The sequence below is a fragment of the Oncorhynchus tshawytscha genome, linkage group LG10 (assembly GCF_018296145.1).
Source record: "Oncorhynchus tshawytscha isolate Ot180627B linkage group LG10, Otsh_v2.0, whole genome shotgun sequence".
Lineage (NCBI taxonomy): Eukaryota > Metazoa > Chordata > Actinopteri > Salmoniformes > Salmonidae > Oncorhynchus > Oncorhynchus tshawytscha.
In genome coordinates this window covers 45,631,583-45,653,933 of record NC_056438.1, presented here as the reverse complement: position 1 = coordinate 45,653,933, position 22,351 = coordinate 45,631,583, and the positions used below count along the sequence as shown (strand labels likewise).

Genomic DNA, 22,351 nt, shown 5'->3' with positions numbered 1-22,351 from the left:
CTCACCATTTTGCTAATGAGCTGCGTAATGCTAATTTCACTCTTGACACATTGCTAGGATTAGCAGCGAAAACATTGAAATATGAAGATTGATATTGTACAATACCTCATCAGGCTCCCCATACATTATCATTTTGGAAAACCATGATTTTAGACAATACTGGTTGAAGGAAAATGACCTTGCTAACAAGATTTGAATCTGGAGGAGATCACACGCAGGAAATAACGTAGCTATAGAGTTCACTGGACGAATGCATCCATTTTCTCTAGATGGCAGTCCAACAATCTCCATACGATTGGTATGGGATCGTCCCATCTGATGGGGGAAACACCTCGATACCGAAGTTAATTTAATAGCAGGTTATGTGACTTCGGTTGAGGTAAGCAAAAAAGTATGAGTTAGAGTTTGCGAAAATGCATTCCAAATCTGCTACGAAAAGCACTTTCTATCGAAGTGGTGTGAAGAGTGTGTCCTTTAGGGGGAACCTTTTCTGTCAGATGGAAAGACGGACTGGAAAGGGTGTCGTACACCAACATGGCGGCGCTCATGGACACGAGAATATTGCTTCGAAAAATTAAAGATTTACGGTGCCTGACACCCCGACGGAATCGCGTGAAAGCCAAATGGGTACGTACGACGTAGTTAGCTAACAATAATTGGAACAATCGACAACCAGTCGTTGACTAAAGTTGGCGGTTAGCTAACGCTCGAAAACCCTTATCAGCGTTTAGCTTCGACCAGGCCAAGGTTGGCTGCGTGTGAACTTCATTTCCTATTCTTTGTTTTAACGTTTAGAAACGTTAATCATCGCTTGCTAAACATGCTGATATGCCCCATATCTTTCATATCCGCAAAAAAATCATCTTTAAAATTAAAAGATATGTACTGTTGCAGTTTTGCACAGATCAATGAGCTGCGTGTGCTTCCAGTTGTCAAACTACACTTCCTCCACCGTTATGGGCTTACGCATATGTTCAGAGCACGCTTAAATGGCTAATTATCCCAAGTGGCTGCCTAGTCTGATTAATCAGGCAGTAATGCACAGTTAATTGACGTATATGTAGCAATATTGATGTTACACAGGAAACAGAAACCAATGGTTACTTACCTTATTCATGTGCTGGTTTACAACATGCATAGTAAAGTTTGCCTAACTTTATATCTTGGTCTGTCGTGACTACAACACACAGCATATTGGAAAAAGCAAAAAACAGACCAAGACATTTGTGTGCAAAATTGTGTAACTGTTCCTTACACGCCAGAATGTTGACTTAATTACTTTTAAACTCTCTCTACCGGTTGTCTGCGGTTTGTCCTTCTGCTGCTCGAAAATTGAGACTATCCACCAAGTAGTGTTATTAACCTGATTTTCAGTACACTAGTCTAACGTTATATCGATTTGTACTTCTGTTTATTTATTTTCAATTATGTTGCAATTTACACGTGACAAACACTTGCACAATATGGCCTAACTGAACCACAGATCAAAAGGCAAACACTTCCAGCTAATTACGCCGAAAAGTGATTTGGTTGTCTACTTCGTTTACATATTATTCAATGAGCCGAGATTGAAAATATAACTGACAGAACCTACTGGTGCTCAAAATGTCAGGTAAACAACACTTTTCTGTGGATACCCTATCTCCACCTACCTCCAAAAGGACCCACAGCATGTAGAACCTGTAAAGTAACCTCAAATAATTTTACTCAACATTCTGGCTTGTAGAGACTCGTATTTTTTTAAAGCGACTTCTTTCAGACTCAAAGCCATGGAGTAACCATGGTAACAGTCTGATATTTCGGCAAATGGCCAAAGACTATAGTACGGTCCAAACACTTAAAAGACACACCCTCGTCCACTTACGCTTGCCTTATGCCCTTGGGGGAATCCCCGTCGCCATCTTGGAGGGCGGTCCAAATGATTAGCCAAGCAAGGGAAGTTTACAACGTAAGCCCCTCTGCCCTCGTTTCTGGTCGGCTTTGCGAGTGCACAATTATGTTCTCTCCGGGGCCTGAAACTCCCCATAATTCAATTCCTGACAATTGTACATCCGCTAAGAAAAGTCTGTGAGAACTTAAAAACAACATCAATAGAGAAGTCAACATACAAGTGTAAGTAAAAATACATTAAAATAAGTTAGAAATTGTGCTACTAATGTACATGACGGCACAAAAGTCTCATAAAAAGTAAATGTTTGTTTATCTTTTGGAAATTGTAGAAATAAAACATTTTCCTTCAGAAGTTCAAGCTAGGCAGGCTAATATTAGTTAGCTAGCTATCATACAGTAGGCGTATATTAATAATTATATATTTATAAGAATACATTATTGACTGTATCACATATAAAGCACCCACAAGCTACTGGTGGCTGAAAACACAATCATCACGGGATGAACGAGTGACAAATTTCCAGCTAAGGGTGGTCCATTTTAAAAATCACTCCTTCCTCCCTTGCCCTGGATGTGTGTACTAGTCAGACGTCATCAGAAGTGTCCACTTAATTTGAGGGGATAGGGGGTGTCTTTTTAAGTGTTTGGACTAGAGGTCGACCGATTATGATTTTTCAACGCCAATGCCGATTATTGGAGGCCCAAAAAAGCAGATACCGATTAATCGGCCGATTTTTAAAATATTTTTGTGGGGTTTTTTTTGTAATAATGACAATTCCAACAATACTGAATGAACACTTATTTTAACTTAATATAATACATCAATAAAATCAATTTAGCCTCAAATAAATAATGAAACATGTTCAATTTGGTTTAAATAATGCAAAAACAAAGTGTTGGAGAAGAAAGTAAAAGTGCAATATGTGCCATGTAAGAAAGCTAACATTTAAGTTCCTTGCTCAGAACAGGAGAACATATGAAAGCTGGTGGTTCCTTTTAACATGAGTCTTCAATATTCCCAGGTAAGAAGTTTTAGGTTGTAGTTATTATAGGAATTATAGGACTATTTCCCTCTATACCATTTGTATTTCATTAACCTTTGACTATTGGATGTTCTTATAGGCACTTTAGTATTGCCAGTGTAACAGTATAGCTTCCGTCCCTCTCCTCGCTCCTCCCTGGGCTCGAACCAGAAACACAACGACAACAGCCACCCTCGAAGCAGCGTTACCCATGCAGAGCAAGGGAAACAACCACAGGCTCAGAGCGAGTGATGTTTGAAATGCTATTAGCGCGCGCTAACTAGCCAGCCATTTCACTTCGATTACATTAGCCTCATCTTGGGAGTTGATAGGCTTGAAGTCATAAACGGCGCGATGCTTGACGCACAACAAAGTGCTGCTGGCAAAACGCACTAAAGTGCTGTTTGAATTAATGTTTACGCGCCTGCTTCTGCCTACCACTGCTCAGTCAGATACTTAAATACTTGTATGCTTGTATGCTCAGTCAGATTATACGCAACACAGGACAAGCTAGATAATATCTAGTAATAATCATCAACCATGTGTAGTTAACTAGTGATTATGATTGATTGATTGTTTTTTATAAGATAAGTTTAATGCTAGCGGGCAACTTACCTTGGCTTACTGTATTTGTGTAACAGGCAGTCTCCTTGTGGAGTGCAACAAGAGGCAGATTGTTATTGCGTTGGACTAGTTAACTGTAAGGTTGCAAGATTGGATCCCCCGAGCTGACAAGGTGAAAATCTGTCGTTCTGCCCCTGAAGGAGGCAGTTAACCCACTGTTCCTAAGCAGTCATTGAAAATAAGAATGTGTTCTTAACTGACTTGCCTAGTTAAATAACGATTAAATAAAGGTGTAAAAAAGAATATATTAAAAAAAAAAAAAAAAATAGGCAAAATCGGTGTCCAAAAATACCGTAATTGCCGGACTATTAAGCGTACCTGAATATAAACCGCACCCACTGAATTATTAAAAAATATGTATTTTGTACATAAATAAGCCGCACATGTCTATAAGCCGCAGGTGCCTACCGGTACATTGAAACAAATGAACTTGGTCACTATCTTCCTCCTCCTGTGCACTGAAACCACTGAAGTCATCTCCTTCGGTGTCGGAGTTGAATAGCCTCAGATTTGCTTCATCCGATGTTGGATCGTTTTCATTGTCGCTCTCGTCACTTTCATCCGGAGGCAAATACCCCGCTGAGCTCATGCTGCCCCTTCAACACGCAGCAGTCCAGCCTTTCGAAACCCGTTGATGATAGTGGATTTTTTGACAATGCTCCACGCTGTCAGGACCCACTGGCAGACTTGACCATAAGTTGCTCTTCGCATGCGGCCCGTTTTAGTGAAGGATTTCTCCCCACTTGTCATCCAAGCCTCCCACTGAACAAGGAGCGCCACCTTAAATGCACGATTTACACTGATGTCGAGTGGCTGCAAATAATTTGGGCCATCTGCTTTTCTTCCCTCTGAAAGCTTTTGTTGTCTTTTTGCACTGAGTCAGTTCCTCACGCTGCTGTTTCCAACATCTTATCATCGACTCATTAAGGCCAAGCTCCCGTGCAGCTGCTCTATTTCCTTTTCCAACAGCCAGATCGATCGCCTTCAACTTGAAAGCTGCATCATATGCATTTCTCCGTGTCTTTGCCATGATGAGGGTGACAAAATTACTACCGTAATCAGAATGATGGGAAGTTTGGGCGCGCTCGATTTACGTCACATTATGTGACGGTGCTCAGTTTTTTGGCGGCATGAATCTTGTGAAAGTGGGAAAAATCCATAAATTAGTCGCGTCATTGTATAAACCGCGAGGTTCAAAGCGTGGGAATAAAGTAGCGGCTTATAGTCCGGAAATTACGGTACCGATTGTTATGAAAACTTGAAATCGGCCCTAATTAATCGGTCATTCCGATTAATCGGTCGACCTCTAGTTTGGACCTTAACCTATGTCTTCCATCTGTTTTACGCAAACAAGCGCTGTAACATGGCGATATGACAGTGTGGGAACACTTACACTATAAAAAGTGTGTAGTAATTTATCCTTTGTTTTTTGAAAATGATTCCTTACTGATATGAAAGATGCATTTCTTAACCCTACCTCAAGCGATGTGTTTTAACGTTCAGAGTGAGCGTGGGGGCTCGTAACAAAACTCCCCCAGCCAGAAGATGCTAACGGTAGTTGGTGTTTGAATGGGTTAGCAGCTAGCTAACTCTTGACTGGCAACAGCAAGCAGTAACTGAAGATATGCAGGTGAAATTTAGATGAAAACAACGAAGGTACCTAGCTATTATTAACCTTCTCAAAATGTAGGTCTGCTGCAGCAGGTGCATTTCTTCATCTCACAAATGACTGCACCTATGTTTAGGGGAGTGCTAATTGCTGAAGACCCCAGTAAGCCTCTTCAGATTCAATTGCTTGCGCACATGCAGGACTTTAGCTACAGATTAACGTAAACTCACCCCATTCCGTAAAAAAGTGCGCAACCGTAACATTCAAACAAGGCAATAAAGAAAACTAATGGGACTGTGTTGACTTCAAAATCGGGGATGTGAACTAGGTTTCTATTCAAGCGTTGATCGACATGGTAATGGTTCTAAAGCATTGGGAAAAAGTTGAAAAAACGGGCCCTCCGTTACATCGTGACGTGTCATGTCGTAACGTATAGCACGCATAAAGCGACTTTCTGTCTTACAATCTCTCTCCACCAGGTGTAGCACTTCTCTCATCCTTTAAAAACAAGAAATGGACGGGGGTAAGGGGGATACCTAGTCATTTTTTTGCGTCGTCACTGTACGCGATCATGACTCTCAAAAGACAATGTTTACCTCTGACGATCACTTTAGAACGCCCTAAAAGCCCGATTTTAAATTTGACACAAACCTTCAAATAGGTATGTAATGACACATTATATAAACTCTTTATAGTGTTTTATTTAAATTTTAGAGGCGATAAGGTGATAAATTGGACAGATCGAGTGAAAAAAGGCAGTTTTCCCACACATCTCTCCTTCTCACTATCACGCATTAGTTTAGCTTCCCCACCTGCCATTTTTAAAAAGACCCGACGGAGCTCATTGCCTTGTTGAATTATGCAGAAACGGTCATCATGAAGGTCTCGTCATTTATTTTGTTGGAAAGGGGAGAAATTGTGCTTTACAATGGTATTAACATTACAGTTGATCTGGAAGTATTACCTTTTTGGGGGCGATAAAATAAGGTCAATTGTATGGACCAAGGCAATGTATAAAAGTGAGTGAGTTTACGTTATCTGGCGTACAATGTGATTTCACCAAATATTTATTACTGGGTGTTACAGGAAAGCCCCATACAAACCACCGACATAGATTTGAACTAACCTGTTCTTGGCGATACTTTCTTCGTTCTTGATTCAGTAAAAAGTATCTTGGAAATGTTAGTTTCCAGTTCATCAAACCAAGTTTTATTTCTACAGCACATTTCAGACATGGAATGTAACACAATGTGCTTCACTGGGGGGGAAAACTATGAAAATAAAAACAATTATTTACTACACAAACATAAGCGGGTTAAAAACAAAATAACAAAAATGGAATGACTAAAAAACACAAAGGAAAAGCAAAGCTTAAAAGATGTTTTAAGATCTCCTTTAAATATGTCCACACTTGTGGGACACCTCAGGTTCTCTGGCAGGCTATTCCAGAGGCTGGGGGCATAACTAAAGGCTGCCTCTCTATGTCTCTTGGTCCTAGCCTTTTTATTTATTTTTTAACCTTTATTTAACTAGGCAAGTGAGTTAAGAACAAATTCTTATTTACAAAGGGTTTGGCCGGGGTAGGCAGCCAAACACGGACGACGCTGGGCCTATTGTACTCCGCCCTTTGGGACTGCCAATCACAGCTGGTTGTGATTCAGCCTGGAATCGAATTGAACCATTGGGGTGCACAATTGTGGATTATTTTAAAAACTAATAGAAGAATCTTAACTCACAGGCAGCTGGTGCAGAGACCTTAAAACGGGTGTAATTTGTGCTCTCCATCTGGTCTTGGTCAGTACCCGTGCTGCAGCATTCTGTATGTTTTGCAGTTGACCAATGGCTTCCTTAGTTAGACCAGACAGGAGAGCATTACAGTAGTCAAGCATGCTTGTAATAAAAGCATGGATGAGTTTCTCTGTATCAGTCTGAGAAAGAAAGGGCAGCACCGTGGCAATGTTCCTCAGGGGGTAAAAATATATTTTGTTTACATTCCTAATGCGTGGTTTAAAATTGAGTTCAGGATCTAAAATAATAGGTTTTAACCTGATGTTTTATCTTTGTTGCCCGCAAATAAAAATGTGCGGCCAGGTTCTCTCTGTGCTTTGGTTCTAATTAGGGATACACTAGTTCTAACTAGGGATACACTTACTGTGTGTGGTCTTATTCTCTCCCCATCCCGGATCCGGGATCGTGAATACAGCCTCAAGCTCATTACCATAACGCAACGTTAACTATTCATGAAAGTCGCAAATGAAATGAAATGAATATGCTAGCTCTCAAGCTTAGCCTTTTGTTAACAACACTGTCATCTCAGATTTTCAAAATATGCTTCTCAACCATTGCAAAATAAGCATTTGTGTAACAGCTAGCGCGGCTAGCGTAGCATTTAGCATTAGCATCAGCAGACAACATTTTCACAAAAACCAGAAAATCATTCAAATAAAATCATTACCTTTGAAGAACTTCAGATGTTTTCAATGAGGAGACTCTCAGTTAGATAGCAAATGCTCAGTTTTTCCTGAAAGATTATTTGTTTAGGAGAAATTGCTCCGTTTGGTGCGTCACGTTTGGCTACACAAAAAAAAAAAACGAAAATTCAGTCTTCAAAACGCCAAACTTTTTCCAAATTAACTCCATAATATCGACTGAAACATGGTAAACGTTGTTTAGAATCAATCCTCAAGGTGTTTTTCACATATCTCTTCATGATATATCGTTCGTTGAAAGCCTCCTCTGTCCTCTCAATCACTGGATGACTGCGTGCAGCTTGTAGATTACGCACCAATTTAGACAAAGGACACCGGGCGGACCCCTGGTAAATGTAGTCTCTTATGGCCAATCTTCCAATGATATGCCTACAAATATGTCACAATGCTGCAGACACCTTGGAGAAACGATAGAAAGGGCAGGCTCATTCCCGGCGCATTCACAGCCATATAAGGAGACAATGGAAAACAGAGCTTCAAAAATTCTGCCCATTTCCTGGTTGAAGTTTCATCTTGGTTTCGCCTGTAGCATGGGTTCTGTGGCACTCACAGATGATATCTTTGCAGTTTTGGAAACCTTAGAGTGTTTTCTTTCCAAAGCTGCCACTTATATGCATAGTCGAGCATCTTTTCGTGACAAAATATTGCGCTTAAAACGGGCACGTTTTTTTATCCATAAATTAAAAGAGCGCCCCCTATATCCAAGAAGTTAAACTAGCCCATGTCTGCCGTGTGGATCAAGCAGTCATTTGAAAGTGTAGCAAAATTTCAGCGACACAACTCAAAGGCGAAATCCATTAAAGCCAAGAAAATGGAATTCATTGCCATTGACAATAAACCGTTCTCTGTCGTGGGTGATGTTGGCTTTCGCCGACTGGTTGTGCACCAGTACACACTACGAAGTGTGCTATTTTTTTAAATGTTTCCCTACTGGAGTTACACAGTGTTGGCGTCACTGCTATTAGCTTCACAACATGCATACTATGGAACGCCGTTTGGGTCTGCGTGTCAGAGATAGTAGCACTGTCAATGCTGTACAAAAAAAGTCTGCAAACACCGGCCACAAACGATGTGTTTACAATACCGCGTTGGTAATAAAGCATTATTTGTTCGACCGCAACTTCTGGGTTAGCAAGCTTTAGCTTGGTACCTAGCTAGCACCAATACAATCAGCCTGAAAACAATGACCAGTGGAACCTGCAGTCATTTTCATTATTCTTAGCAATGATTTAGGAATCCTTGTGAGAAAGTTTTTAGCTAGGTTGCCACTTGTTGTTCACCTATTGAAATTGAACTTCAGTTCATGAAAATAAATAGCTAGTCAGCAACTTAACTCTGTTGCCCAAACCTAAAGTTATAAGCAGCCAGCTAGCTTCATCTGGCTAGTGAGGCTCGACCGCACCGGGTTATGTGTTTTGAAGCTAGCCACAGTAAGGATTAGGCACAATAGTGGAATTTGCGCTTTGCCTTCAAAATAAAATTGTCATTGACAGTAATGCAAATTAATACAAATATTAGAATTATGCTATACTTTTATTTTAAAGGATAATCCTTATTGTGGCTAGCTTCACATAGATGGGTCCGACCACCATTAATCAAATGAGAACTGTCTTATAAATTAGGGTTATTTTAGATGATGGCACCTAGCTATATAGTTAGCTAGCTAACTATAGCTACTGAAACAGATGTTGTGTTATTTGACACATCAAATAGTGCTATTTGACGTATCTTTTTTGACATGCAATGATCCAAACGGCGTTCCATAGAAATCCTGGTTGAGAATGAAAATACTGAACAAATGAACGAAGCAGCACAGCAAGTAAGTGAAAGAAACAGGTTTTTGATTATGTTTTACTGGTAATGGTAATCGGGACATGTAAATGCCAACAAATTAACCTTTATTTAACTAGACAAGTCAGTTAAGAACAAATTCTTATTTACAATGACGGACAACGCTGGGCCAATTGTGCGCCGCATTATGGGACTCCCAATCACTGCCGGATGTGATACAGCCTGGATTCTAACCAGGGACTCTAGTGACGCCTCTTGCACTGAGATGCAGTGCCTTAGACTGCTGCGTCCGTGTGTGTGTGCTAACTATTTAACTGTACTAGAATGCTTAAAAGGCCGCTAAAATTATATTTATCGGTTATTGGTATCGTTCTTTTGTTTTGGCAAGGAAAATATTGAGTATCGGCCAAAAATGTCATATCGGTGCGTCACTAGTTCTAAGAATGCGTACCTCAGTTTTGTCTTGATTTAGCTTGAGGAAGTTGAGCCATCCAAGTATTTTAAATCATTAATACAGTCTAATAATTTATCCGTGGAGCTAAAAATCCTCTGGTGACACAAAGGGAAAGTTGTGTATTGTCTGCGTAGCAGTGAAAATCAATGCTGTGCTTTCTGATAACACTGCCAAGGGGTAACCAAAATACAAACCCAACATGTGAAATATTGGTCCCTTTTTTCTTACGTGGCCCTTTTCAACTTTACTGGAGCTATGGAATCAATGGTTGTCTTTAATTTGCTATTCAAGTTATCAACTAAATCATCACAAGGAAAGCAGACTAGGTTTTGGAGTATTGTTCATAAACTCAATCAAATCTGTAGCAACTTCAGAGGTAAGATAGCATTTCTTAATGCATTCATTATTACCCTGTGCTATGGGCATCAAGGTAGTAAAAAATGCACAGTGGTGATCAGATAAAGCAACATCAACAATAGAGGATATGTCAATAGAAAGCCCCTTGGTAATAATCAGGTCCAGAGTATGGCTGCGGTTATGGATGGGCCCAGTAACATGTTGAATAAAGTCTATAGAGCTCAAAAGATTCATAAATTCAATGGCCTTAGAGTCAGTCACTTGGTCAACATGAATATTAAAATCACCCAACACAATGATTTTATCATAGTTCTCAAGGACAGTAGACAATAGTTCAGAAATATCAATAAAAAAAAAGTGGGGCAGTGCTTTGGTGGCGTATGCAGGGTTTGTCCAGCGCTGGTGGCTGACATTTAAACAGTATAGCATGATGCTCAAAAGACCCAAAGTCGCCAAATTCAATGTCCTTAGAGCTGAGAGAATTTTCTGATAGAGTATGATTTTTTTGTTCAACAAGGCAAGTCAGTTAAGAAAAAGTTCTTATTTACAATGACGGCCTACGCTGGGCCAATTGTGCGCCAATCATGGCCAGTTGTGATACAGTCTCGATTCGAACCAGGGTGTCTGTAGTGACACCTCTAGCACTGAGATGCAGTGTCTTAGACCACTGCACCACTCAAGCTGAAGCTGAAGACTCACATCTCCCTCACTAGCTTTCAGCACCAGCTGTCAGAGCAGCTTACAGATCACTGCACCTGTTCATAGATGGGCTGTTTACAGATGGGCTATCTACCTACCTCATCCCCATACGGGTATTTATTTATTTAGCTCCTTTGCACCCCAGTATCTCTACCTGCACATTCATCTTCTGCCAATCTACCATTCCAGTGTTTAATTGCTATATTGTAATTACTTTGCCACCATGACCTATTTATTTCCTTAACTTACCTCATTTGCACTCACTGTATATGGACTTTTTGTTTTCTTTTGTTCTACTGTATTATTGACTGTATGTTTTGTTTATTCCATGTGTAACTCTGTGTTGTTGTATGTGTCGAATTGCTACGCTTTATCTTGGCCAGGTCGCAGTCGCAAATGAGATCTTGTTCTCAACTAGCCTACCTGGTTAAATAAAGGTGAAATAAGTAAAACTCAGGAGCCCTATGAAAAGTTGGAGTCCAGCGCGGCACCACAGTCTGAAGATGACCACATTTCAATGAGAAACATGCAATCAACTTTGCGCTCAGTAATGAAGTCATTCACGAGAAAGAGGATCTAGTAAAACTAGACAATTTATGGCCTACCCTGGCCGACACTGGGCCAATTATGCGCCGCCCTATGGGACTCCCAATCACAACCGGATGTGATGCAGCCTGGATTCAAACCAGGTACTGCAGTGACACCTCTTGCACTGAGATGCAGTGCCTTAGACCACTGCGCCACTCAGGAACCCAATCTATCAGAATGGTAGATGACAGTTTGAATAAATTCGCTAGAAGGCGGAGTTAAAGGAACATAAGGTTACTGTCAATAACCATAGTGCCATTTCTATAGGAGTTGATGTTGTTTCCAAGTCCTCTGTTGCTTATTCTGACAGGGAGAACTGGAGAATTACCAGACCCGGTCTGTCAGTCTAAAATAGTTTGCGATGTTGCTGGAAATAATCCTGGAACCCCGGCGGCTAGGGTGAATCCCATCTCTTTTAAAAAGAGCTGGTTGCTCCCACGGCAAATCAAAGTTGTCACAAAAAGAGACTCCTGTCATTGCAAAGTTTCTTTGGTTACTTGTTTAGGACAAAGAGTCGGCTGAAACATTCTGAACCCTTCTGGTAGCACGGGAGGGGGCCAGAGAAAAGTATTCTCTTCCCTGTGCTAGCGAGGGTCTTTAAAAAACAAATGTAGTCCTACCTCAGATCACCTAAAATGAAAGTTGTTAAAACCTACGTAAGTGACAGTGTCAATATTGGAGTATTTGGCCAGAACCGGGATCCTGGGTCACCATCAAGCTGCCCATGATGGTGGTCATGATGGAATCTGATGGGGAAATGACCTGGTGGCTGTGGGTGCCTGCTGGCTATTGGTATACACCCAGGATCCGTGCTGACTCCTGGGGCTGGTAGGTCTGTCTCAGGCAGGGTAAAGCAGTTTGATAGCTGGATTGGATCTTCTCGAATAGATGGGTGCCCAGACTGCCTTCGTGATCTCCTACGCCTTGCGAGTGTCCAGTCTCCCATGGGCCCCAGAGTTGAGCTTCACATCTGTCCGTTTGATTGGGACAGGTCAACACTGCCCGACTCAGACAGCTTTCCTTGTAGGAGGCATTTAAAAATGAGAAAGCAGGTTTTCCTATTCTCGCAGCCGAGCTAACAGCCGGAGGATCTCTTCGCTAAGATGCTTGATAATGAGATGGTTTCCAATATCGTTATAGCAGCTTTGGTTTTTATCTGCGTTTCTCTGTGACGCTTCCAGCTAATAATGTGCTGAAGTGCTTGGCCCTCCTTGCTTCCTCCCTCGTAGACTTATCCCTAATTAGGAATGAGTGGGCAGGTGAAAGCTATGTGGTGGAGGAGCCCTAGTGATCACGTGTCCAACCATGTCTAATCAATGATTACTTCAAGGGATGGATAAAGGAAGGATGCACTTAACCTTTTTTGGTTGCCAGCCACCATAAAATAAAAATATGCACCGGTTGGTAGACAATGGCACAAGACGAGCGCAATTTTTCTAAATTCTTCCAAATCCTCTTTCAACAGGCTGGCTCTCAGCCCAAGTACCCTGCCACAAACCTGGCCCTACAGAACTTTGATGCCACCTACAGCTTACAGCTGGGAGAGCAGTGGCCCTCTGTCCGCGTCAGCATGCTTTGTGAGCAGAAGTACGGGGCCCTGGTAAACAATTTCTCCACCACAGAAGGGGTCATCGCAGACCTGCAGTCCCAAGGATGTAGAGACTTTGTCTGCCAACCAGTTGGTGTAGGAGCTCTGGAGAGGCTGCATGCTCCTGGATTTCCTCTCCACGATAACCCTTCAACCCTCGAGTCTGTTGGTGTCATTCAAGATCTGGCTCCTCCTCGCCTCCGCACCAATATCAAGTGCTTTGTTTTCCCCGGGGGAGATATCTCCAGATTCAAGCCTTCTAGGTGAGATTTGCGTCGCTTCTTTTACAGACACACGAGAAGAAAAGGATGAAATCTGGGCTTCAGTCTGTTTTATATTGTGATATTGTTTGATTGCCAAGTTGTATGATTTTTAAATTCCCATTCTCCTCCTAGACCCGACTTGTATGGGATGCTTGGGTACTACCTCATGGATGCGGCGTCCATTTTGCCTGCCCTGGCCCTGGATGTCCAGGAAGGACACTCTGTGCTGGACGTCTGTGCCGCCCCAGGGGGCAAGACCCTGGCCCTGCTCCAGACACAGGCCATCCGTAAGACGGTCTAGCAGATATGATGCATACACATTGTTGAAGTTCTATCTAATTCACAGACTGGTAAAGCTTTTTTTTCCTTTTTTTTTACAGTTCTATTTAAGTTTGCATTGATCTGGTATTTATTTGTAATAACATGGGTTTTTCAGGATTTCTGTGTGTCAATGACATCTCAGTGTCTCGTACCTACCGCCTCCAGCGGGTCCTCAACAGCTACGTACCGAAAGAGCTGTTGACAGAAGAAAGAATGCGCATTACTTCCTTTGACGGCAGGAAATGGGGAGAAATCGAAAGGGACACCTTTGACAGAGTAAGTACTGAGATTATTTCACATTACTTGGTTTTATAAAAAATTCAGAATGTAAGTACTGAGATTATTTGACCAACATTTGTTGCTTTTATAAAATATTTTAAAATGTAAGACATTATTGGGCCTTTCCATTAAAAGGACCCATGAACTATGATGTATACATTTGTGAAATTAAGCTATATATACATTTTAAACTATTTTCTATCCTAAATATTAGGAATATTCTAAGGCTTTGATTTCTGGGCAAATAGATGGAAATGGGGTCTTGGAAAACATCTACCAGAAAAGTTCTGAAAAGGTTTAAAACGCCGTAATGTTGGAGTAAAGACCCCTGCCAACTAATATCAACACTTATATTTACACTGAACAAAAATATAAACGCAACATGTAAAGTGTTGATTCCGTGTTTAATGAGCTGAAATGAAAGATCCCAAAAATTTTACCTATGCGCAAAATGCTTATTTCTCTAAATGTTTTTTCGCAAAAAAAATGTACATCCCTGTTAGTGAGCATTTCTCTTTTTCCAAGATAATCCATCCACCTGACAGGTGTGGCATATCAAGAAGCTGATGAAACGGCGTGATCATTGCACAGGTTTGTCTTGTGCTGGGGAGAATAAAAGGCCACTCTAAAATGTGAAGATTTGTCACACAACACAATGCCACAGAGGGAGAGGGAGAGTGCAATTGGCATGCTGTCTGAAGGAATGTCCACCGGAGCTGTTGCCAGAGAATTTAGTTAATTTATCTACCATAATCCCCCTCCGTCGTTTTAGAGCATTTTGCAGTACGTCCAACCCGGCCTCACAACCGCAGACCACGTGTCACCACGGCAGGACCTCCACACCTGGCTTCTTCCCCATCGGGATCGTCTGAGACCAGCCACCCGGACAGCTGATGAAATTGTGGGTTTTCACAACCCAAGATTTTCTGCAGAAACTGTCATACCGTCTCAGGGATGCTCATCTGCATGCTTGTTGTCCTCACCAGGGTCTTGACCTGACTGCAGTTCGTCGTTGTAACCGACTTCAGTGGGCAAATGCTCACCTTTGATGGCCACTGGCACACTGGAGAAGTGTGCTCTTCATGGATGAATCCCGGTTTCAACTGATCCAGGCAGATGGCAGACAGCTTGTATAGCGTCGTGTGGGCGAGCGATTTGCTAATGTCAAGGTTGTGAACAGAATGGATTTATGCTATGGGCAGGCATAAGCTACTGACAAAAAAACACAATTGCATTTTATCTATGGCAATTTGAATGCACAGAGATACCGTGGATGAGATCCTGAGGCCCATTATCGTGCCCATTATCGTGCCGTTCATCCACCGCCATCACCTCATGTTTCAGCATGATAATGCACCGTCCCATGTTGCAAGGATCTGTACACAATTCCTGGAAGTTGAAAATGACCTGCATACTCGTCAGACATGTCACCCATTGAGCATGTTTGGGATTCTCTGGATCGACGTGTACGTGTTTCAGTTCACGCCAATATCCAGTAACTTCACACAGTCATTGAAGGGGTGTGGGACAACATTCCACAGCCCACAATCAACAGCCTGATCAACTTTATGTGAAGGAGATGTGTCCCGCTGCATGAGGCAAATGGTGGTCACACCAGATACAAACCTTTTTTAAATTAAATAAAAATTATTGATTTTTGTTCAGTGTAGTTTCGGAGAAATGATTTGCCTTGTAAGTTAAAGAAACATTACCCTGTGCCATGAAATTCATTTAAGATATTTTCTAATTTATCTTCCTCGTGATATTGAAAGTTCACAGAAGTAACACATAAAGGTAGACCTACCAATTAGTTCATGTTTTACTGATATCAATTTTGTTTGATTTATTAAGTGATTAAAACTCAATTATGTTACCACATTGTTAAAAGAAAAATCACTCATGGAATTACTGCAATTGAATTGACTACAATGGGAAATGAAAGTAGTCACAAACCAGTTGTGTAACCTGCTACAGTTCTCCCTTCCACTGGCATACTGTTATGTTCAGCTCATAACTTTTCTTTCTCTCATATGGTGGTCAAAGCAAGTGTGAAAATAGTCTGGACAATCTCTCTCACACATATGCATGAGCCCCTTCTCTTTCCATCTATTGTAAATCAGCATTTTCACCCACTGCGCACTGGACGTTGAAATTTGGTCAAGGCGGCTTGGCCTTGATTGCAACTTCCATAGACGTGTTTTTTTTACTGTCCGTGCTGGCCTTAATTTGACCCAAACATAGACGTCCATGGTTGGTTCAGATTGGGTCCACCCAATCTGAACCGATCTTCTTTTTTTATCAAACGTTTATTTAGTATAATAATTGTCAGCAAACATGACCTTGGATGTCCAGGAAGGACACTCTGTGCTGGACGTCTGTACCGCCCCAGGGGGCAAGACCCTGGCCCTGCTCTAGCAGATATGATTAGAGGTCGACCGATTAATAGGAATGGCCGATTTAATTAGGGCCGATTTCAAGTTTTCATAACAATCGGAAATCGGCATTTTGGACGCCGATTTTTGTAGTTTTTTATTTTAATTTATTTATTATTTTTACACCTTTATTTAACTAGGCAAGTCAGTTAAGAACACATTCTTATTTTCAATGACTGCCTAGGAACAGTGGGTTAACTGCCTTGTTCAGGGGCAGAACGACAGATTTTTACCTTGTCAGCTCTGGGATTCAATCTTGCAACCTTACGGTTAACTAGTCCAGCGCTCTAATCACCTGATTACATTGCACTCCACGAGGAGCCTGCCTGTGAAGCAAATGCAGAAGAAGCCAAGGTAAGTTGCTAGCTAGCATTACACTTCAATCAATCATAATCACTAGTTAACTACACATGGTTGATGATATTAGGAGTTTATCTAGCGTGTCCTGCGTTGCATATAATCGATGCAACGCTGGGGGATGATTTAACAAAAGCGTATTTGTGAAAAAAGCACAATCGTTGCACGACTGTACCTAACCATAAACACCAATGCCTTTCCTAAAATCAATACACAGGAGTATATATTTTTAAACCTGCATATTTCACTAAAAGAAATCCAGGTTAGCAGGCAATATTAACCAGGTGAAATTGTCACTTCTCTTGCGTTCATTGCACGCAGAGTCAGGGTATATGCAACAGTTTGGGCAGCCTGGCTCATTGCGAACTAATTTGCCAAAATATTATGTAATTATGACATAACATTGAAGGTTGTACAATGTAACAGCAATATTTAGACTTAGGGTTGCCACCCATTAGATAAAATACAGAATGGTTCTGTATTTTGTTTTCGAAATGATAGTTTCCGGATTCGACCATATTAATGACCAAAGGCTCGTATTTCTGTGTGTTATTATGTTATAATTAAGTCTATGATTTGATAGAGCAGTCTGACTGAGCGATGGTAGGCAGCAGCAGGCTTGTAAGCATTCATTCAAACAGCACTTTCGTGCGTTTTGCCTGCAGCTCTTCGCAAGCACAGCGCTGTTTATGACTTCAAGCCTATCAGCCTAATGGCTGGTGTAACCGATGTGAAATGGCTAGCTAGTTAGCGGGGTGCGCGCTAATAGCGTTTCAATCGGTGATGTCACTCGCTCTGAGAATTGGAGTAGTTGTTCCCCAAGGGCCTCTGCTTTTGTGGAGCGATAGGTAACGCTGCTTTGAGTGTGGCTGTTGTCGATGTGTTCCTGGTTCGAGCCCAGGTAGGGGCGAGGAGAGGGACGGAAGCTATACTGTTACACTGGCAATACTAAAGTGCCTATAAGTACATCCAATAGTCAAAGGTTAATGAAATACAAATGCTATAGAGAGAAATAGTCCTATAAATATTACATTAACTACAACCTAAAACCTCTTACCTTGAATATTGAAGTCTCATGTTAAAAGGAACCACCAACTTTCATATGTTCTCATGTTCTGAGCAGGGAACTTAAATGTTTTTTACATGGCACATATTGCACTTTTACTTTCTTCTCCAACACTTCTTTTTGCATTATTTAAACCAAATTGGGAACATGTTTCATTATTTATTTGAGGCTAAATGGATTTTATTGGTGTATTATATTAAGTTTAAAATAAGTGTTCATTCAGTATTGTTGTAATTGTCATTATTACAAATACATTTTTAGAAAATCGGCCGATTCATCAGTATCGGCTTTTTTGGTCCTCCAATAATCGGTATCGGCGTTGACAAATCAATAATCGGTCTACCTCTAGATATGATGCATACACCACCCGAGATCAAGTTAAATAAACAAACATACATGGTTCAAAATATATCAAAGCAACACATCACAAAGTGTTTCAGCTGCAAGAAGCTTTGGTTCAAAGTGTCTTCTTTAGCTCCATGAATGCGAGCGGTAGAATGCTCCATATAAATTGCAACCCCCCAAAAATTGGGGTCCGTTGACAGGAAGACCAAGAGTTACCTCTGCTGCAGAGGATAAGTTCATTGGTTAATTGCACAACAGATTGGAGCCCATATAAATGCTTCAGAGTTCAAGTAACAGACACATCTCAACATCAACTGTTCAGACGAGACTGCATTAATCAGGCCTTCATGGTTGAATTGCTGCAAAGAAACCACTACTAAAGGACACCAATAAGAAGAAGAGACTTGCTTGGGCCAAGAAACACGAACAATGGATATTAGACTGGTGGAAATCTGTTCTTTTGGTCTGATGAGTCCAAATTTGAGATTTTTGGTTCCAGCTGCCGTGTCTTTGTGACGCAGAGTAGGTGAACGGATTATCTCCGCATGTGTGGTTCCCACCATGAAGCATAGAGAAGAAGGTGTGGGGGTGCTTTGCTGGTGACAATGTCAGTGATTTATTTAGAATTCAAGGAACACTTAACCAGCATGGCTTCCACAGCATTCTGCAGTGATACGCCATCCCATCTGGTTTTCAATTAGTGGGACTATCATTTGTTTTTCAACAGGACAATGACCCAACACACCTCCAGACTGTGTAAGGGATAATTGACCAAGGAGAGTGATGGAGTGCTGAATCAGATGGCCTCCACAATCACCCGACCTCAGCCCAATTTACATGGTTTGGGATGAGTTGGACCGCAGAGTGAAGGAATAGCGGTCAACAAGTGCTCAGCATATGTGGGAACTCCTTCAAAACTGTTGGACAAGCATATCTCATTAAGCTGGTTGAGAGAATGCCAAGAGTGTGCAAAGCTGTCATCAAGGCAAAGGGTGGCTACTTTGAAGAATCTAAAATATATTTTGATTTAACACTTTTTTGGTTACCACATGATACCAGATGTGTTATTTCATAGTTTTGATGTCTTGACAATTATTCTACAATGTAGAAAATAGTAAAAAAAAAAAAAAACAACAACATTGAATGAGTAGATGTGTCCAAACGTGATTGGTACTGGGTATATGGACACAAGTATGTGGACACCCCTTCAAATGTGTGATTTCTGAATACAAGATATCTCAATACTTTGAATGTATGCGAAAGTTATTGAGATTTTTTAAATAGTATTTGAACCCAGGTATGCAGTACACTTCTGTACTGTACAGTAGAGTTCAGTAAAGTACACAGTAGAGCACACTAGAGTTGAGTACACTATAATGGACTGAACTCTGTGCTGTACTTTTGATGTCCAAATTTGTGAAACATTGACGTCTATGATTGGTTCAGATTTTGTCCAGACCAACAAATGTGGTCTTGTTTGCGGTGGACCTCATTAAAATAATAGCCAGTGTGTTGAATATTACCCAAATATGCAAAGGAGGATATTGCATATTTCTGCCTTTTTGTGTACCTATTTAGCATACATCACCATGAAGAGAATGACATTCGTATCCATAATTATGTATTTTTGTGTAGTACAGATCAGGGACACATGATGAAATTCTGTTACTGCAATTCTGTTACTGGGTGTTGATCCACTTCACTTACTGTAGTTCCAGTCAAGGTGTCATGTCATAGCTGACACCCCATTCTTTCTGCAGAGGTTGTTGAATTTTAATTCGGAGCTGATATTTAAGAGTTTAAGGAAAAAAATCGAGAGTCTCCATTACCATGGACTCGCCCTACTGCTATTAGCTTATCCCAATTCTACAGGGCTCTAAGGTTTGTTAGACTGATGTCCTTTTTCTCTCCAGGTCCTTGTTGATGTTCCCTGCACCACAGACAGACACTCTGTCATGGAGGATGAGAACAACATTTTCAAGAGGGCCAGGACAAAGGAGAGACAGAGGCTGCCCCAGCTGCAGACAGAACTCCTGCTGTAAGTGTTCAGTAACTTATCATGTTACTGTTAAAGCAATAAAATCACAAATAATATATATATATATATATATAAGTTAGTATATCGTCATTCTTTGATTGTGTCTATTCATTGCATCTATGTATGGGTAATTTTGTATTTTGGCGGTCCTATTTTGATCATATGATATCTGATAATAATTTCAGTTAATATCTCTCCCTGTTCCTCTTCCACCAGTGCTGGTATTGAGGCGGTTCGTCCGGGGGGACAGGTGCTCTACTCCACCTGCTCCCTGTCCCAGCTGCAGAACGAGTATGTGGTGGAGCGGGCCATGCACCTGGCCCGGGAGGAACACGGCATCAGCCTACAAGTAGTCGACCTTCGACCCATCACACGCCTCTTTAAGGACACTTTCCACTTCGCCCCCGACCCCCACTTGGGACAGCTGGTCCTTCCTCACCTCACCGCTAACTTTGGGCCCATCTACATGTGCAAGCTACAGAGGTTAAGCTAGAACTGATGGACATGAATTTAATTCCCTTCAATACAACTTTATTTATCTCTTCAGGGGCAACCTGATTTAATCGGTCATAACATCTGACTTTACGTATTTATGTATTAATGTGAAGCACCGCAAATAAATACATTGATTAATGGACTATACAAATGTATAACTGTTTCAACATTCAATTTTCAGTGGACTTATACATTTTTATGCAGTGCTGCTTTTGGCCTCTAGTTGGCAGTATTAGACAGTTATATAAGTCGGTGCTCTCTTTGTATCAAAAACAGAGGGGTTGAAGTTACTGGACCCATGAGGATCAACTCAACCTTCACTCAAAATATTGCTCTGTCCCACTGTTGTTATAGATAGAATGGTTGAAAAGAAGAAAGCTTATTTGGTTCTAGAGCAATCAATTAGATTTTATGAAGCCCTTTTTACATCAGCAGTTGTCACAAAGTGCTATACAAGAAACCCAGCCTTAAACCTTAAAAGAGAAAGCAATGCCGTTGTGGAAGCACAGGCCTCCGAACCCTGTTCCCAGAGAGCTACCATCCTGTAGGTTTTCTCTCCAACCCCAGTTTTAACTAACCTGATTAATTTGATCAACCAGCTGATTATTACAATCAGGTGTGCTAGGTAAGGGTTTGACCGAACACCTACAGGACGGTATCTCTACAGGAACAGGGTTGGAGAGCCCTGTTCTAGGTCATTATGCCCAATCACTGAGGTTGAACAAATAAACCAATCCCAGCCACTGAGGTAGAACAAAAAAAACAATTCAAGTCTGTTCGATGTGGTCCCATAGTGACCTTTACAATTTTATCATATCGTTTAAACTTTATTTTTTATTTTGTTTACATTTAATACCATCATGGACATTTTCATTCAGATTCTAAACATTTTCATAACGAACACTCAAATAATCATTGGCTCTGAGAATCTCTAGGCCTGTTACAACGGTTGAATTCTCTCATTTTCCTATTTGATGTCACTTAAATGCAGCCTGCAATGTCTTTCTTATACCTAACGTGAATGCAAAGGTATAGTACCTCCTCACATCACACCGCCGATGACCTTCTCTGTTGTTGCATTGGCCGGGCAATGTAGCATGAACGAGGTGTGCGCACGGCTAACGAGCGAGCGCCGCCGAGTGTCATCGACTTCCCGCTGCCATTAAGCGGCTCGCGTGCGGCGCCACCGAGGGAGAGGAGAGGCTGTTTGCTCGGCGGCTCCCAGATGAACATTAAGGACGCAAGAGCGATGCCAAAATGGGATCTCACCTCCTTTTCCCCTTCGCCTTTTTATTCCACAGATGAGTGCAGATAATTTCACTGGCCGATTGTGAGTGATTACTGTATTACCGCGGTAACAGAGGATGTATCGGCGAATGCAAAGGGAATTAATGAGACATAAAAACTATTTCTGTATTGACTGCTTCCGTCGGCGGCCCAGGACGCCGCTCCCGCATCTTGTGATTACCTAAACGTATTGTAAATATGTGTTTCCTATGGGTTTTTACATAAATTTACATGTTTTAACACTCAGGGGATGAAAGACTATTAGGGATGAGTTACTCCTCTCTTCTCCCCCCTTCTCTTTCTACTGGGCCGTTCATTATTGAATTAGCCAATGGTGTTCCTTTGCTGTAGGCCTAT

The 22,351-nt window shown here is 41.3% G+C and overlaps 1 protein-coding gene across 3 annotated transcripts; it reads left to right on the top strand.

Moving 5' to 3' along the window:
- The first annotated feature begins 357 nt into the window (after nt 1–357).
- On the top strand, nt 358–20,877 carry nsun4 (NOP2/Sun RNA methyltransferase 4). Of its 3 annotated transcripts, XM_042328615.1 has the most exons (7): nt 491–627; nt 2,854–2,912; nt 12,989–13,374; nt 13,507–13,661; nt 13,811–13,971; nt 20,088–20,212; nt 20,429–20,877. In XM_042328615.1, exons 2-7 carry the CDS (start codon nt 2,892–2,894, stop codon nt 20,703–20,705), a joined length of 1,125 nt encoding a protein of 374 aa, XP_042184549.1. In that variant the 5' UTR covers nt 491–627; nt 2,854–2,891; the 3' UTR covers nt 20,706–20,877. The 3 variants fall into 3 exon arrangements, with proteins under 3 accessions (XP_024291042.1, XP_024291040.1, XP_042184549.1); XM_024435274.2 differs by lacking the exons at nt 491–627; nt 2,854–2,912 and adding an exon at nt 358–379 and having other exon boundaries at nt 20,429–20,876; XM_024435272.2 differs by lacking the exon at nt 2,854–2,912 and having other exon boundaries at nt 482–627; nt 20,429–20,876.
- Nucleotides 20,878–22,351: the final 1,474 nt, after the last annotated feature.